Here is a 19,214-nt window from a genome sequence, read left to right as displayed (position 1 = left end):
TGTAGTAGAATTCAAATTAAATAAGGTAGAAAATTTGATGCAAACCCTAACATCTCTCACATCTTGTCCACTATGGAAGTCACTCCTACTTTGTCTCAAATGTTTTTGTTTCATTCAAATACCTTCTAACATGCCCACACATCCATCTCAACATCTTTAGTTTCACTACTCTCATCTTTTGAACATGCAAGTTTTTGATCCAACAACACTCGCCTCATGCAACATATATAACTGATCTGACAACTACTTTATAAGTCTTATACCTTTTAGGTAATTTGAAATGAGCATAAAGATTCAATATAGTTGTCTATCTTTATTATAATTAAATTATTATTTACTTGGTTTATGTATGTCTAAATCGACAACTATTCGAGAAATTAAATTCCTACATGATTGAGATCAGTTGATCGTTAATGTATAGTAACTATATTTCAGTATAAAAATAAAAATTCTTCGACCAAAAAAAGGACAACCCCTATTTAAACCAAAAGAAATACCTCATCTCGCTTGCGAAGAAATTGTGTGAAAATGAAAGAGGTGTATACCCTCAAATTGCCTCTATTAGGTGCATCAACAATTAATAATAAAGCAATCCATAAGGCAAGGTAGAAACAATTGAAGGTTTGTTTTAAGATGCACAAATTAGATGCATGCCATCTTTTGTAGCTTGGTTTAGACTTGGAGAAATGGTGATTTTAATCCAAGAGAAAAAAAAAAGATTAAATGGTACATTGAGCAAGATAAACTGTTAAAGAAAGAGGAGAGTTTGTTGACTTTAAAGTTACCCGGACTGCTAAGGAAAATAACCTAGCTAAGGAAGAAAAAGCCAACTAGGCATTTCTTATTTTATTCCTATCTGGAAATGGAACCTTTCTACTGTACTAATACCCTATATTGCTTAGACTCTCCAATATGTTGCTGCACCCGTATCAGATACTCCAAAATGCACTTTTTTTGGAGTATCTGATACACACCCGTCGACACTTATGAAGAATCCAAGCAACATTATACCTAACTTATGTTGGGTTCAAAATGTCAAATGCTGAAATGTAAAATAGACTAAGGTGTAACTAACCTAACTTATACAAAACATATATGTGGGTCAAACTCTGTAAACTTAAAAAGTATTGAACTTAAATAACTCCCTCTTATCCGTTAAGCACACCTCTGCAAGCCCAAAGTACTCTTCCCCTATGCACGTATTCTCTAAAATATTTCAGCATACACCATTTCAAATCCATATCAATGCTAAATAATCATTAAGTAGCAGGTTGACTCTCTGCATAAGGTTACAACATAAGAGTATAGTGTTCAGTGAGTGTGTTTACACGGTAAACCATGAAGACCAGAAATATAATTTTCTGAATCTGCAAACATTGTAACTTCATGATATTCAGTCAGCCAAAGGATACTTCTGACATCGGCATGCTACTTTGAATTTCAATAGTGGATCCAAATGAGTTCGCATCTCGATGGAAATAGCAACAGGTATCTCTTGAACAGCTTGAGATCCCACACAAAGAGAGCGGGACGAAGCAACTCAAATAGAGCCAACTGATTAGCGTCCTCAGCATAACTACTGTTTCATATCCCATTGTGAGCAAGAATCCCAGATCTTGTTAACTCACCACTACTGTAAAAAGTTAAGACAACAGATTGAGCGGTTTGTTGTTCGGGACATGACTAGCAAGATATAGAGATTACAGAGTATATAGGTTGAAATTTCTGCAGTAGAAAAATCAATGCATGTACTTCTACTTGCTGCAGCAACCAATTGAACTTCCTAAAAAGTGAAAATTACCATTAGAGACTCTTCTCTCCACTGTCATCTGAAATTAGGTCTTCCAGTTCATCAATAATGGCATCATAGCAGAAAAGGTATTGATCCTGGAACATAATAGAGTTTAGATATCAAGCGTAATAAAACTAAACAACTATAAAAGAGAATCACTGAGAACATAGGAACCTAAGTCACAAGTTCACGCTCAAGCCCTCCCCAAGGTTGCTGATCTACAGTAGTTTAGGTAAGGTCAAATAGAATTATCCTTGTGATAATGAGGAGTCCCTTAACTGTAGAGTAGACACTACGCTTTTACACTTGTAAGGAGGATGAGTGTAGAAGTAGTTGCAATGCGACGATTAGGAGCATTTTGTATCTGAGTTGGACCTGTCCAACTCATATAGCAGTAGGGAGTAAGATACCGGTCCTCCCTAATTGTTCAGTTATCTCTCATGTTTTTTATAAAATCCCATCCAGACATCCTAATCCATGTTTGGAAGCTGGGTGGTTCCCCTAAATATAAAAAGTAATACAGATACTCGGGGTGAAAGATACTTAAAAAATTTAGAAGAAGATTAGCTTAGAATATGGAACATGTTTGTCCTCAGAAGGTATGATTTATGGACCTTTCCCTCTACAAAGGCTGAGCAGTAAAAAAGACCAATATTCTTGTAGTCACGAGTTGCCAGTAATGAAACGCATAGAAAAGTGCCAAGGTGTGTTGGGGCTTTAAGTGGCTTTAGCAAAGAAAATCAATAAAAGGTGTTTTAAAAAACCTAAAATACAAGTGATAATTATTTGGACAAAAACATTGAAAACACAGAACTATAATTATGTCAATCAAGTCCCAGATGAAATCATGTCAATCAAGTTCCACAGCTAATATGAATTTCCAATTTAAATGTAAAATACACTTTTTTCTAACAAAGAATTTTTTTTGAGATAAATCCAGTGAAGTTTCTAACAAAGAATTTTCTTATACTAATTCTTTTTTAGTCTTATTCCTAATCACTAAAAAGTCACTCATAATGCATTATTAACAATTAATATCACTTTGCCAACATCTTTTTAATTGTACAGTGCTACCCCTCAAAGACAGGCACATGTCTTGGTCCCTTGGTAATTGCACCAAAGCTCCATCTAAGCTATGCAATGCATTTAACTTGAGCTTCACCTAGTTTCAGGACTTAAACACACCTCAAGCAAGCCTTTAGCATCACTGATACTCTGAGGGTTTACGGAAGGGTTAAAAACAATAGCTTAGCCCTTTCCATATGTTTAAGTTTTAACTAACATGAACTCACTATGTTCTGTACCAGCAACTCAGAAAAAAGCTGGATGTGGTCTGCTACTTTAAAAATCAGAAACTATTGCTCCTGCAGTAGTCTTATAATCAGCAGTAGGTAGTTAAAATGAAGCCAAAAAGGAAGCATATTGGAAAATTGAAAAGGACAAAAAAAAATGAGGAGGAGCTGTACCATGGTCTGGACCATCCCAATTCGCTGAGACCTAAAAATGGCTACTGTATTAACGATGTCAAGAGCAGACATATCTCCACTCAGTATTCTCTGGATGGTATTATGGATTGTGCAATATGTTCCAGTCCTACCAATACCAGCACTGTACAAGAGAATGAGGCATCAATCTACACAAACAATTACATAATAGAATTTTAAAAAGCACATTTACAACGACAGTGATCAGAGAAACCTGCAGTGTACTACAATTGGTCCAAGACTAAGAGGCACATTGTACGTCCGTTTCAGAATCTCACGAACAGCAAGTGTGTCTCTTGGAACTCCATGGTCAGGCCATTCAGGATACTGAATGTGTAAAACACACAAAGGTGGTTCTTCTGACTGGCACATAGTAAGAGAAGTACATCAGGTGTGTATTTTTAGCTTCTACATAACACAACAAAAGATCTACTAAACTTGAGTCTACATAGAGATGGCTATTGGTGCTGGAAGATAGGAGAATAGAACGTCATGCCATCAGGTCCAGCTAATATTGGGATAATGGGCTGGGTCTTACAAGGGAGAGAGAAACCAAATTTGAAGGGATGAGTACAAGCAATCCTTGACGACCCCAATTTGTTTGTGATTGAGGTGTAGTTGTGGTTGAGACGTTGAGTATAAGCAATCCCACCAGCACAACTAACTAGTACTTAATATACATATGTAAAATATAAAGGCATAAAGATATCACTATTAAAGATAATAACCTTAATCTAATATGCAGGATTGACCAGGAAACATTCACCTAAACCTATGTTGCTGGGACTCTTCAAAAATGTCAACGGGCGCATGTCAGAATCTCCAAAAGTAATGTATTTTTGGAGAATCCAACACAGGTGTGGCATCGAAAGTGAAGAGTCCGCGCAACTTAGCCTAATACTACTTAGCGTTTTTCTAAAACTTATCTAGCACCGACCTTAGACGCTTCGTGTTTACATGTGCTGTTGGGACAGAGCCAACTTCATGTTGATATGAGAAACACTCTTCAACCACAAGATCCAGTTTCAGATACTCTGAAGGTGAACTCCCGCATCCACAGTCAGCTCAACATTTCGGAAGCAATAGGATTTTCTCTCTCATCTCACTCTGTATTTGGAGATCACTCAGTAAGTTACGCCTAAGACATGGCGGCTAGAAAGCTGATTGTCTGAAAACTTAGCACGTAAACAGTGAATGGGGAGAGACTTCTTTACAGCCGGGAAACAATCCTTTGACATTATAGAAACCATCGCGGAGAATGAATACTGTAAAGAATAGATCGAGAGAAGGAAATTCTTAGTCGAGATTGACGGTCAGCAGAAAGATCCTATTATGGATCTGCCAAAGATTATGCTAGCATCCGAAGGAACAGTGGAGATCTACAGGAAATTGAGTGAGAAGGAACAAGCACATGAATATGCAGTGCTATAAAACTTTTAACAGGTATGGAAATATATGAGTATACTAACTTTCCAGGGAGTCTGAAGAAGTGTGATTATCGTGCCAGGACATAGCTAACAAGATATTCACAGACAAGGGTTAAGAGACTAACTAGTCCTCTCAGCAGATTTCCTATGCTGAAGCAGCCGAGCTAAATAGTTGACCAGAAATGAACAAAGAAGCATCAGCGATATCACAGAGTTTGTGCCACTGAGGTAGATGGGAGCAGAATTAAGGAAAGGACAGAGCTCCTTGGTGGATATCTTATTGGCAGATTTAAAGGTGTTAAATGAGCTACCCAGATGTTTTTTTGAAATCTGCAAAGGGATCAACACCTATGGAAAATAGATAGGACTCTGTATGACTAAACTCTTGATGACAGAAGATATGATGAAGATCCTAGTATTAGAAAACATATAGATAGAAGATACAGATAGAAGAAAATATGATAAAAGAAAAATGATAAGCACCCTATTGGTAGAGAGAATTGGGTCTCTTTTGTTGAGACCATATTTTGGTGTAGGTTCTCTCATTTTCGCTGTACTACTTGTATAGGGGTTTCCCCAGTTGTCAATAATATACTTTACCTTATCATAAATAAATGATGTGCAAACTAGGTATGAATATCAACCAGTTGTTAAAAAACCTGCAGGAATATATCCTATGGGAATTTACTTAAACTTAAATAATGAAATGGTTATGCGATGGATCAAAATACTTATTCAATTACTGATTTCTGAAGTAAGTTATTTATCTTATTATGTTATTATTAATCAAAGATTTCTTATATAGCTAGAACAACCCTCACAAATTGCAAATACTAATTTGTTAAGAATTAATCGGATTGAGGATATGGCGTTATCATTAGGAAATATCTGCGAGATCAGGGTCAGTAAAAGAAGGTATAGCTGCTAACAAGGACAACATTAAGATACAAAGAGAAAATATCAATATATAAACAGGCTAAAAGAAAAATGCCATACAGGAAATGAGGAAGTAGGAGCATATCATTGTACATTATCCAGAGAGCACAAAAGATAATAAGAAATTTAAAAAATATAAGTGCAAAAGATAAATAGCAGTCAGGAGATATATTAAAAAGATGGAAGGGACTTAATGTGAATATACTCTGGACAGCAGAAGATATAAAGAAGATCTTTATGTTAGAAAATTCATAGATACTACCCCCTCCATTTCAAAAAAGAATGAGTTGGCTCAAAGTATGAGGGGCAACCTTCTAATATTCACTCTCACTTCAGACATTGACTTCTTAATCTTTCTAAAATAAGATTTTAAATAATTAAAACTAGATAAAAAGCATTATAAATTACAACTCCTTATAATTTAAAATATATAAGATTAAAGCACATGAAAGAGTTTGCGGTTAAAGAAAAGCTGTCTGACTCTCCAAATAGTACAGTGTCACATAAAGTGGAACAGAGAGAGTATACAAAAAATGATAAGCAAACTATGTATGAACAATGGTTAGAGAACTTGAAGGTATATATTTCTTATGGAATGTATCTTATATTTAGATTTGATGGAGGATGTAGTGAAAAGACAGATAGAACTTGGTACGAATAAGCTCCTGATGACAGCAGATATGAAGAAAACAAAGCAGAATCTTCTAGAATACGAAGTAACTGCCTAATTTATGTACAATGGAGATTTTGAAAAGATCGCCTGTATTGAAAGAAGTTTCGCGATGGAATATAATGAGGCCTACCCTTATCGAATAAATTATGGATTCTACCCAAGAATCACCAAATTTGTGCAAATTGTTCAAGTTCAACTTATTGACACAGTTTATTTCAAAGGGATGTGATAATATTCAGTAGTCCGCTCTTCCTAGACCAGATTGAAAATTCAGTACAAGCATTTTTTATTAGGATATGTGAACCAAAATAAATAACTTTTATGAAGATAATCAGTGCAACCCTAGATGAAACTGCATCAATTAATTGTCTCTCATTAAACTTGGTTCTATATATCAGCTTCGAGGATAGGGGAAGAAAAACCCAGGATTTTAACGATATAGGATCTACTTCAGTAGAGCCCCCAAGAACAAGGATTTTATGACAGTTCTGAAAAAAAAAGAATGTTAAAAGAAAAAAAAACAAAAGGAAATCTTGGGTATATAGCGTAACAAAGAAACTGATAATACTCAGCTTCAAGGATAAGGAACCATCCAAAGTCAAGACCGATTCGAGATAAAGTCGACAAGAAAGGATTTGGGCTGATCAGAGGACATTGCATCACTTAAAGAACTTCCGTAAGTTACGGAAAGTAAGGCAGCAGTAGAAACAAGAAATGATGAAGAATGAAAACTACCATATTCAGCATGCAAGAGTAATACATAAAATCTATTTTAAAAATGAAAACTACATTCCTTCTAAGGTAAGCAGGTGTTTCTTTTCGGGACATCAAATTTAATAGAACAGAGCTTATAACAGGACACTGAAAATCAATTGTTGTAATACAATGCAAGCCAACTCTGTGTATACAAACAGTTCAGAAATTAAGTATGAAACCGTCAACTTCAACCATCCTCCATCACAGATATTGGTTAAAAGATTATCTTAAGCTGGTTCCAAACTCAACGGTCAATGACAAGATAAGATATTTTCATTCATGTTTATTTCTTGTGCCATACAAGGGCTGACAAGAATTTACTAACCTCAATATAGTTCACCTCCAGAGTTCGCAATACTAAGGAGGTATCACTCGTTATATATTTTGTCACAATACATATATTGCCAAATGTTCTAGGCCCATCCTCTGCCTGAAAGTAGTCCCCACACTTCACCATCTGCATTTGTTTTCATCAAACGAGAAGGTAAATATAAAACTGCTAATACTGAATATAGGTCAACAGGAATCACTTATATTTTAAGTGGGAACTCACTAGAACAAAAATGTTAATGTTAGAATAGGAATAGGTTTATACAATCCTATTATAATAGGAATAGGTTTATACAATCCTATTATAATAGGAATAGGTTTACACAACCCTATTAGAATAGGAATAGGTTTATACAATCCTATTTAGAATAGGAGTAGGAATAGTACATAGTATCCTACTTGGTAAAGGATTGTATTCTAGTGTCTATAAATAGGATCTCAATATAATAATGTAGACACAACAACAATTCAATAATATTATTTTCCTATATTTCTCATGTGATATCAGAGCCTCTACGATCTTGGTAGAAAATTAAAGAGCTTCCACTGCCGGCGGATGGCACCCGTATATGCTGCCCGTCTGGCCAATGATTATGTTAGCAAAAGTTGGGTCACCATGTATCTTTCATGTGACTATTTTCTCATATCTAATTTATGTAGCACTGTGCCATCATTCCAGTGACTACTTTTTCATTTATAATTAGTGTAGCACCGTGCCATCCTTCCGGTGACTGCCCTTTTTTGCATATCTGATTTGCGTAGCACCGTGTATCTCTCCGGACTACTTTTCATATTTAATTTGTGTAGTACCGTGGATTTTTCCGAACTATTTTCTAATATCTGAGTTGCATAGCATCATGTGTCTTTTTAGTGACTCCTCAGATTTGATTTGCATAGTTCCATTCATCTTTCCAGTGACTCCTCAAATCTGATTTGCGTAGGGTTGTGCTATCATTCCAACCCTACCCGTATAATTTTTCTTTTTCAGTATCCGACCCTACCCATATTATTTCTCTTTTTTCAATGGGGTCGTTCCATCAATTAGGACTATCCTATATAATTTCTATTTTCTAGTTGGGTCGTGATATCATTCCGACCCTCCCCATAAAATTTTATTTCTTAGATTGTGACCACTTTTAGCCATCAAATCTAATACTCCGACATATGAGCATGTTCCGGCCAATTTTTCTATGACTTGTTTAATATCGACTCATCTATGGATTCCAACATGATCCATATCCTTTATACTAGATTTTGAGCACTTTGTTGCTCAGGGGGAGTTTAGTAGCCTTGTATGTCGATTATGTGAGTCACTCTATGATCTGAAACAGTCTTTGCATTTGCAAGTTTGGTTTGGGATGTTCAACACTGTAATTTTATCACTCCGTGTTTTATCGACATTATGCATCAAATTCAGTATTTCATGAGAAGATTGAGCACATTGATTGACTGACATTATGCATCAAATCCAATATTTAATGAGAAGACAAGCACATTGAGATTGACTATCAATTTTGTGAAGTCGGTTGATCAACTTGCAGATATCTCACCAAGCCCCTCATTGGTCCTTGTATTAATTACATATGTAACAAGCTAGGTACATGAATTGTATGCACTAGCTTGAGAGGGAGTGCTAGAATAGGAATAGGTTTATACAATCCTATTAGAATAGGAATAGGTTTACACAATCCTATTAGAATAGGAATAGGTTTATACAATCCTATTTAGAATAGGAATAGGAATAGTAAATAGTATCCTACTTGGTAAAGGATTGTATTCTAGTGTCTATAAATAGGATCTCAATATAATAATGTAGACACAACAACAATTCAATAATATTACTTTCCTATATTTCTCATAGCTAAAATAGACATGACAGTTAACAAGTCTTAAAACTGACTAAAGGAGGGAATAACAAGTTTTAATTGCTTCCATGTATCTGGTAAAAATTGGAAATGCAATTGAGACAACATGTGAGGCACAAATCATATCAGAAAGGTAAAAAGGGTTTTCTACATCAGACTTCTCTAATTCCTCCAAAGATCATATGACCCAGTCAATCCAGAAGCCCTAGCCCATAAAATCCCGAGACAACACTACTCTATTAGAATAAGACAAAGTCGTTCAGGCTTCGGGGTGCTTCTAAGATGCTCCTGAAATCTAAAATGAAATGCAAGACAAAACACAGATGCAAAAAAGATGATGTCCCAACGAAATGAATAGGAGACTCCTTTGCTGAAAGAGATAAATCTCTAATTTGAACCATTTTTCTTGAATTCTGATTCTATATATGATTCGAAATATAGAGAACGTCTAGTAGATTTTACTTCTATTTTTTATTTTGCATAATACTGGTCCGAGATGAGTCTATATGAAAAATATATAGAGAACTTTTAGTACATTTACTTTACTATTGTCTATTTCTAATTTGTATAATATTGTCCTGAGATGAGAATGGAAACATGGCCAGTGGTTCATATAGCCGATCCCTAATTTATTTGGGACAGAGGCGTTATTATTGTTGTCGTTGTGATTGAGTACTAATTTGATCCTACACCCGCATGTGCTAGTTCCTCTGGCAACAATTGCTCCCTCCAAGCTATATTTTCATCTCTAGATCATAAACTTGACAATGCGTAATGTCCATAAGATTACTCAATATCCATGTAGAATACTCAATCTAAGTCCAAGCTCATGCATATTTGAAGAAAGAAGAATAGGTGTAGGGTAACAAGATATGTTTAAGTCACAAGTATTTAGCGAAGTACAAACCTTAAACCCATGACACCCTGCTTGACACTGGTGCCAAAAAAGAAATGAGGAAAGAACACATGAAGTAATGAGGATGCTAATTAGCAATACCAACATTAGCCTTTCAGTATCGCAGGTTTAGGAGCAAAGATGGAGGAACAAAAGGAACATCTTTTTATAATAACCAGAAAATTTCCCCATCCATGGGCAAATAGTTCGAAACTCGTTGAATAATGGTCAAACCTCTATTCTTCCCCACTTAAATTCCAACTTTTTGTCTGCAACAAAGTTCAAACACATGACGAGCGCTAACCTAAACATCACGTGTAGCGCCCTTAGTGCTACACCAAAGCTCTGTGGGCGAACGCATGAAAGGTATATTATAAGATACTTTTTTCTTGAGCCTTTCCATGCCAGTCTTTCTTGCTTCGGTTTTGTATCTTAAGATAAAATTTCAAGACCCAACAAAGATTCATTTGCAACTTCTTTACGGCATAAAAATGCCAGGTCTACTTATGTGTGTGTGGGGGAAGAGGGTGGGGTACAAATGAAGAAACTGAAAAAGGTAAAAGTGCCGGTTCTTTCTTCCATAAAGAAAATTATAGATCAGACTAAAGTCATAAAATGTTTGCTTATTTTGGTTGCAAAACAAGTATACCTTAGTCTAAACAGTTGAATACCTTGTAATTGTCAACCAATCGTGTAAGCATCACAATCACAGGACAGCGTTGCTGGATTATCATTTCCCAGAAGTCTTCAAAGGTGTGAGCTAGTGGACCTTGTGTTGCAACAAACCGAGACACCCCTTCAGATATCTTCAATCAAAAAGAGCAGTATAAAAGGTCAGAAGCAGATTTTGTGTTGCAACTCAATATTGTTTAATAAGCGAGTAGGGGAAGTGGCCTGTTAAATAATTCCAAGTGAAGGATGTAGGAATCCACCTCTATAAAGCTTGCATTGATATATCCCTTAGCTGAAGGTCTGTAGTCTTTACATGGGTCCAAAACAACCCTGTTATTGTCAACTGAGAGCAATGAAGATTGATCCAATTATTTCGAAAAAATAATACAATATAAAATCAAAGAAAACAAACAGACAACTGATTAGCATACATGGGACAACATCAGTATAACGATTCTTGCTGATGTTTGTGCTGTCCAAAGCCACCAAGCATCTACTCTTCATTTCCGAAGCTTTCAGCCTATTTTCCTGAACCATAGGAGCTTCAATTTAGCATGGCGTCAAATGATGGATAACGAAATAACAGGGAGTCAAAAAACAACAATAGACAAAAAAATTCTCATCTATAAGGAACATGTCTGATACAAATCAGACAGATGAATGTTTTTCCTTAAAAAAAATCTTGTAATTTATGCTATCATTTTCTGTATCTAGAACTATTAAAGTTGCTTCGGCGAGGAAATTCAGAATTGATTCACCCCGTTTTACCTCAAAATATATTCCAAATTTTTGTTTTAGGACTTCTATTTTATTTCAATAGTGTGTACAAAATATATGCAAGTAGTTAACCATCACTATGAGCTACGTGATGATACAACGTCTTGTCCACGCTGCCAGAACTATCCTATATCGTGCCAGAATATAGAATTTCACATCTAAGTGGATCCACTAAGCAATAAGGATTCATCTAAAAAGTATGATCATGTACCCATGTTGGCAAGACATGGTTTATGGGGGTTGTGAGTTATTTGAACTCTCCCCCATATCAGTGCTCAATACTACTCTCAATAATATATACTCTTGCTCAAATGTATAAAAACATACTATTTCTCTGATTTGAGATAATTGCTCTAACTATCCTCTTAAAAGAGGTCATTGCTCTGAAATATCTCTGAATCTCATTGCTCATTAGAAAACAAGGTTTCTCTTTGCTCAATGTAAAATTACATTGGGGGGTGAAATAATTACTCAAAAGGGGCCTCTTTAAGAGGTAACCGCTCTGTACTTAATCTTTCTGAAAATTCTTTTAGTTTTTATCAAAAAAGTCTACTCTTTTTCATCATGTAAAAATGAAACATTTGGGAAATACTTAGATCCCTTATACTCTTCTCAAACTCATCTTTACTTCCTCAAAACTCAGTTTAAACAATAATGTTTTGTTTAAAAGATTCTCAATAAGAATTCAATGAATACTCAAGAATAGGGTTCATGATGAAATAGACATGAACAATCAACTCAATAATCGCAATACACAATTTACGACAATTCAATAATTAGTATGTCTACATTTTCTTTATTATTTTCCTCAATTTATTTTTTTTTGGAAACTGGTAATGTTGTATTCCTCACCATTAAGGTATGCTGGAGACCTCCAAAAAGGTAGTAACAAGCTAGAACAAGAGACTAATTACAGTAATCCTAAAAGATCTACTAATTCTTCAGCATTTTCTATACAATGTTCTTTACACCAAAAGTAGAAAGTTGTTATGCAGCTCTCTTTGATTTTCTGAATGTTGTTGAATCTATCTTCAAAGTTTCTTCCATTCCTCTCCCTCCAGATAGTCCTGTGGGATTATTCTCCACCACTTCTTCTGTGTCTTGCTTCCCCCTCTCCTAATCCAGCAACTTAACAAGTCTGATGTGTGCTCTGGCATTGACCATTTTGTCTCTGTTAAACTGAGGAACATAGTCCAAAGCTGAGATGTGACTTTACAATGGAGGAACAGATGATTATTTGTCTCTATAGCATCACTACATAACATGCATCTGGACACAATTGGCAATCCCTTTTTCTGCAGGATCTCATGAGTGAGGCAAGCTTTCCTGATTACTAACCAAGCAAAGCACTTCGACTTTAGTAGGAGCCATACTTTTCCATACATGCTTCCAAGGACCTATTTTGTTCTCAGGCATCCAGGATACCTCTTTCCTATAAATTCTACCTACAGAGAACTTGCCATCCTTATCATGTTTCCATCTAAAAGTGTCATCCTCTACAGTAGTGCCTTTGAAACCATCAATCATCTGCAATAGTTCCACAAACCTGCCTACTTCCCAATCATTAAGATGCCTCCTGAAGAAGAAGTTACATCCCTGTGGGGACCAGCTATCAGCCACTGTAACCTCAAGGTTAGTGCATATATTGGCCAGATCAGAGAAAGCTTGCATTAAAACTTCTTGTCCAATCCATAGGTCCTTCCAAAATAGTATTTTGTTCCCAGCACCCACCTCATAACATGAATTCTTTACTAGTCTAGGCAAAAGATTCCTTATAGATCTCCATACCGATGTTTCATAGGTGGTTGGTACTGCATTGGTACACCATACCGATGTTTTCCTCAATTATTTATTTTGCATGATAAGTTTTTCTTGTTATATAAAACCTAATATATCTATTCTTATTAATTTGTTTTAGATAGAGATTAGTTTGATATTGACAAGACAACTAATGGTATAACTGAGCTATCAATAGATGATCCTCAATTCGAAGGTGTGGTCTTTTGTAAAAGAAGATGCAGAAGAGTAGCTAACTTAAATAACGTGACAGTTGACAACACTTTGTTGTTATGTCAGTTATGAGGTATGACTTAAGTTGAGATGTTTTTTGTTAAATAGTGAATTTTTACTTGATGTATTAAATATTGATTAGTCATGTGATTCACTAATTATGAAGAGCTAAATTGTGGATGAATATCTTTGTTTATGGCTTACTTAATAATTCTAGTTTTCACTTTGTTCAAGTGATCTTGTTTCAATTTATATTTTTTATTTTAAGAGTTATTGTCCTTGTTCTAAGGTTAGCTCTTTTCTTTCAATTTATTTTTTATTCTTTTAGTGATACTTATTCTATTGTAATATGTTTTTAATGTTTAGTTGTTATTTGGTTGTGTTCATAGGAAGCATGGAAGAGTAATTTATCTTGGGGAATGAAAGATTGATTTCTACAATATACATGTAAGTTTATCACAAAATACCTCTCAAATTTAGAAAATCTTTGTAACTTTATTTTTATAAAGTTGAATTTTTAACTGAATCCCTGCACCCGTATCCGTACTTGAATTCATGCTCTCAAATCTTAAAGTTTAGATTTTGCCGAATCCGACTTTCGGATCCGCACCCGCCTCGGATACCTGCACTAGAGTCCAAACAACATAGCCTGCATGTTAATTGTCTGCATGGGTTCCATCTCTAAAGAAGTAGAAGACGTCGAAACAGTCAAGGCCTTTGTTTCCAGTTTTGAACTTGCATGTACAGTAAGTTGTTCTTCTCCCTCCTCGATGTTGTGTTCACTGCTTATATGTGTGTTTTGCTGTGGGCTAAGATTGTTTGCAGTTACTTCTTTAAGAGGATCAGATCTGGGCATGTGTTCCGGGCTGGACAGCCCTACCATGGACAAGGCCAGTAGATCTGGGCCCGTAGGTTTCTTTCATATGTTGGCCCTATTCCTTCCATATTACTCATTTAAGATTTGGTCATTGTCACGTGTGACAGCTGTTGAGATATTCAAACTTTGGACTGTGTAAGAGCAGCCCCTGTGCCTGACATACAACTGTGATCTGCAAACCCACCCCTACATAATAGGGTAATTTTTTTACCTGCATATCCATTGTCTTCTTCCCTTTGCCTTCGTCGGCGACATACCGTGCCAGAGCCTGGCCCCAGATTTGAATTTTGAAGGTGAAACCATCATGGTTCAGAGGCAGGTCTTTGGGATAGATCCCCATCTCCTTTCACTTTTACTCTAGACTATTTCAAGTTGATTTCTAAGCTCAGTTTCCTCCTCTTTTTGTATTCACCCTTCGCATAAATCTCCCACTTCCTTAAAAAATCTTCTGCGTCCACAGATGTAGGGGCAAACCCACTAGTCTGATCTGAACTTGTTCAAAATTCTCTGAGCTTGAGATAGCCCTTGATGTTGGCAACCGTCATTTCAGGTGGAATTTATAGGATTTCCAAAACCTATCCCCTTTCACTATGTGGTCGGCGATCGTCTTCAAAGGAAATCCAAAGAGTTAGGTTTCTCCCCATTTTGTATATTATTTTTTTATGAAGTAAGTTGTTTCATTACCGGCATCAAGAAGATGCAAAGAGTACAAAAGTAGATATGCTAGCTCCATTACATTATAAAAGTTAAACCCGGGAGCCAGCCACATAATCAAAAAATCTAGAAAAGACTGAACAAGACTTTGGATAGTCTAGAGTTAAAGAGCTAACAAAATCTAAGAAAGCAGTAGAAGTATAGAACTATTCACATATGGCTGGTTGGACCAGAAAAACAGACTGAACAAACATTTAGTATATGTTTACGCCATGGGCTTGTTTCCAGTTGCTTGCTGCCCACCGGCGAACTTCCGACAAGGTGATGTCCGGAATTTCCTCTGGAAGGCTACCTGCTACATTTCTGGCCAAGAGCTTGTCCTGAGGTTACCTTTGGCTTCTGAGATAATTAAGGACCCACTTTTTCTACGAATCCTAGCAATATTAATTTCTCTTGTAGTCCATTTGTTGTTTCTGACAGTGTCGGCATATAAAAGTCTGTCCTCTGTATTTCTATTGAAGATTGTGCCTGCCTTCTGGGCATTGCCTTTAATAAAATTCAATATCTTTGTCGCAATATCCATCCATCCTGTATTGAATGATCGCTCTGGAACAATAATCACGGTTATTCTCTTACCTTGTGCATTTATGATGCTTATATATTGTCCATATCTGTTAAAATTCCTTGCGCAAAGGTACTCGGAGAAGTGATAATACTTCCATAGCATAACAAAATTACTGTCTTCGATGATTCCTTGAGAGAGTATACCACCACTCCATTGTCTTCTGACTGAAACTCATCCTGGTCACCATGTTGCAATCACGTTCAACCCAATTGAACCAAATTTCAGCTCTGGATTCATTCCTTGTTATATCGTATGATTAAAATCCCACCGCAAAGTAAATAATTTTGTCCCCCATGGTAAAAAAGAAGCTAATTCCGGTAGGAGTTGCCGGAAAAAGATCAAACAAAGTAAGAGAGAGAACCTAGGACAGGTTCCCCTTGGGAGCTGTGCCTGGGAGCACATCCAAAGGACAGTATGTAGTATTTTCCACCTTCCATTTTCCCAAAAGGTACATGACCAAGTCTATTGAGCAACATCATTTTGATAAGGACACACTTTAAATTCTTAAACACGTAGAATTGTTTTTATTGCCGAAAGTGGAATTATTTACAATTGGATAAGGATGACATATATGGGGATGACATTGTATATTATTTATATCACAAGCAAAAATGGAAGTACAAGAATTGACTGCATAAACATAACTATCATTCTTCAGCAATCCTGAAAAAAGAAGAAACAGTTTTTACCTTACTGATCTCAAAGATCTCTTCATTAAAGGGGTATGCAGTTGACATTAAGTGTAAGTAAATGAGACAACGCATTAAGGATACTATCAGAAATGAATAAAAAAATATGTATATGATAGGCACAAACAACACTTTGTGCAAAGTGATGTTGGGTGCAATTGTCACATTTCCAATTTCTATCACCTTCACTTTATAACCATTTGGAATGGTGACCAATAAAGCATATGGTGAGGTTCTAATTTTCTTTAAAGTAGACATAAAAGAGAGAAGCTTAACAATATAAATAAAATAAAATAAAATTGGGAAAGATCTACCGAAGTGGGGAACCTTAACAGGATGTGTCTGGTAACATACCAGGTAAAGCCAGAAGTTCTTCCCATCCCTGTTGGGGAGATGCCAACCATCTAGTTTTTCTACAGAAACAGGTTCTAATGTTTGATAATAGGGTTCTAATGAGTATTGAATGTCATGTGGTTTGAGGCTCATGAATCTAAAATTCATGAGTCAGCCCTTGTTTTGAAACATTTACATGGAACTTTCTTAAATTCAATAGAAATTGTACAAGCTATAATATCTGTAAAGTTCACAACTCCACTAGTGAGATAAAGCTGTTTGAGTTCTCCCCTGCATTGCCAAATTGAAAATGTTGTAACACATTAACAATTTGTCCATATTGCTACTCAGTGACGCTGACATTTTGATTCTCATCTTAATGGTTAGGTTCCTTTACCTTAACAGATATCATTCCAACTGGTATACAATGCACATTTTGCCACAGTTCTTTTTCCCTTGTTGAACTTAGGATTCTGATTCAAATTCTAAAGGCTTTGATTGGAATTTTGAGAATATCCATACAGTTTATAGCAATTGTCCTTAGTACATCCAACTGATTCTTAGACCTAAGCTCTTTTTGTTTTTCCTCCTGAATCAGCAGGGAAAAAGCATGTGTTACGGAAGCGGTGAATTTGTCATAAGTATGCTTCCTCTCAATATATACACCTATTGAACCCCATGAGAAATTGTGTTAGACTCTTATCTTGTTCTGCCTTATGCATATTTTCCTTGGATCCACAAGTGTACCGACAACTATCTTGTGTTTTAGCACTCAAGGTGTTCAATTCCTCCCAGAGTTTCTTCATTTTCGTGTAATAGCTAGTAATCAAGCACCCTTGAGTCCTGTCGTTAACTTCGTTCTCAATTTGGTACAACTTAGCACCATTTGTTTGATCGTGATCTTCTGATTCCTTCCATAATTCGACTGACTCCTTGACATATTCCACACTATCAGCAACTTCTTTAGCAAGAACATTCAAAATCCACAAATTGACCATATCATCGAATCTCTCCAACTGATCAAGTTGTGGGGTTCCGGACCTGGTCTTTCACAGTCTCCAAGGATAAGACCTAATTTATTCTTGACTGAAAAAGATCCTAGTACGCCTCTTCTAAAGTATTTGTACCAAATCCCATCAAAAGGAAGGGTACTACAGTTAGAAAAATGCATGTAAAGAGGACTACTTGGATTAAAAGTGGATTGCTCATTCTGATCATAGCCATGAGGAATAACATGATTGATAAAGTTGAAGACAAAAACAGCTGATTTGGAAGATACAAGAGTTCAATTTCTGCTATTCCTACAGAAATTAACACCAGGTGTGCCGATTGAAGAACAGCTCAAGGAAATACTCTAGAGCTCTGACACCATGTTAAAATGTGAAGCAAGGGACAATTAGGGCTCAATCTGAGCTCCAATTTCTGTACATTGTGCTTATATCCGTGTGTATAGCTGGCTAAAAATATCTCTAACTAATTGTTAGTTAAGCTAACAGCTAACTGTAACTAACACAAGTAAACACAACTAATCCCAAAGCTAACTGAGGTGCTGCTGATTCAGCTGAATGTACAAGTATAATACTATATCTTAATATCCTTTTTGCAAGAACATTACAGTAAACTTCCAACTAAACATCAAAATATGGCCACACAGGTTTTCAAACGTATAGCCGAAAGCTACAAAATAAGAGGAAAAAAAAAAGGAAACCTGCAAAGCGGAGAACTCTGAGGCAATTTTGTCCGGAGAGTGACACCTTTTCTCCTTCAATGCTTTAAGTGCTTCCAAACAGTGACTACGCTGATCAGGCGACAGTACGATTCTCTGTGGAACTGAATCAGCAGAGAAATCCAAAGGTTTATTAGCAGTACCAAGAGCAGTAGGTGGCAGCTCTGTGGAAGTGACAGCGGAGGATAACGGATTACCGGCGGCAGCCATGGCCGATCTCCGGCCCCGACTCCGAACTGATACGGCGCTACCCGTGGTTCCGACTTTTTTTTTTCTTTTTTTCCTTTTTGGTTTCACGAGTGTACTGCTGTCCCGCGAGGGAAATGATTGTGTCACCTCAATTTATTTTATATCAGCTAGTAAGTAAAATATTACTAAATATTTTATTTTATAACTTTAATATAATTATTTAAAAATAAATTTTATTAGGTACTACTCCCTCTCCCTCTGTCCCCCTAATTACTTGTCCACTTTTGAATTGATACACCTATTAAAAAAAAAAATTGACATAGTGAGTTTACCATTTTATTCCTATTAATTATTAATTATAAAGTAGATGAATTAAAAGATGTTTTCAAGAAATTCTACATTTTTCAAAGCAATTAATTGAGGGTATAATAGGTAAAAAAAAATTATTCTTTCTTGATTTGTCAAAATAGACAAGTAATTAGGGACAACTAAAAAAGGAAAAAT

At 36.0% G+C, this 19,214-nt stretch overlaps 1 protein-coding gene across 1 annotated transcript; it reads right to left on the bottom strand.

The window, feature by feature from the left end:
* Positions 1 to 1,244: 1,244 nt before the first annotated feature.
* LOC125809317 (protein-tyrosine-phosphatase PTP1-like) lies at positions 1,245 to 18,844 on the bottom strand. The gene is made up of 9 exons (XM_049488977.1): positions 18,504 to 18,844; positions 11,262 to 11,358; positions 11,091 to 11,173; positions 10,830 to 10,964; positions 7,394 to 7,525; positions 3,491 to 3,639; positions 3,259 to 3,400; positions 1,802 to 1,887; positions 1,245 to 1,633 (listed from the first exon to the last, which is right to left on the bottom strand). Exons 1-8 carry the CDS (start codon positions 18,729 to 18,731, stop codon positions 1,804 to 1,806), a joined length of 1,050 nt encoding a protein of 349 aa, XP_049344934.1. The 5' UTR covers positions 18,732 to 18,844; the 3' UTR covers positions 1,245 to 1,633; positions 1,802 to 1,803.
* Between the last annotated feature and the right edge of the window lie 370 nt (positions 18,845 to 19,214).

The sequence above is a fragment of the Solanum verrucosum genome, unplaced genomic scaffold (assembly GCF_900185275.1).
Source record: "Solanum verrucosum unplaced genomic scaffold, falcon-dt-bn FXZP01000062.1, whole genome shotgun sequence".
NCBI classification, from domain to species: Eukaryota; Viridiplantae; Streptophyta; class Magnoliopsida; order Solanales; family Solanaceae; genus Solanum; species Solanum verrucosum.
This window is presented reverse-complemented; position numbering and strand designations above follow the sequence as displayed.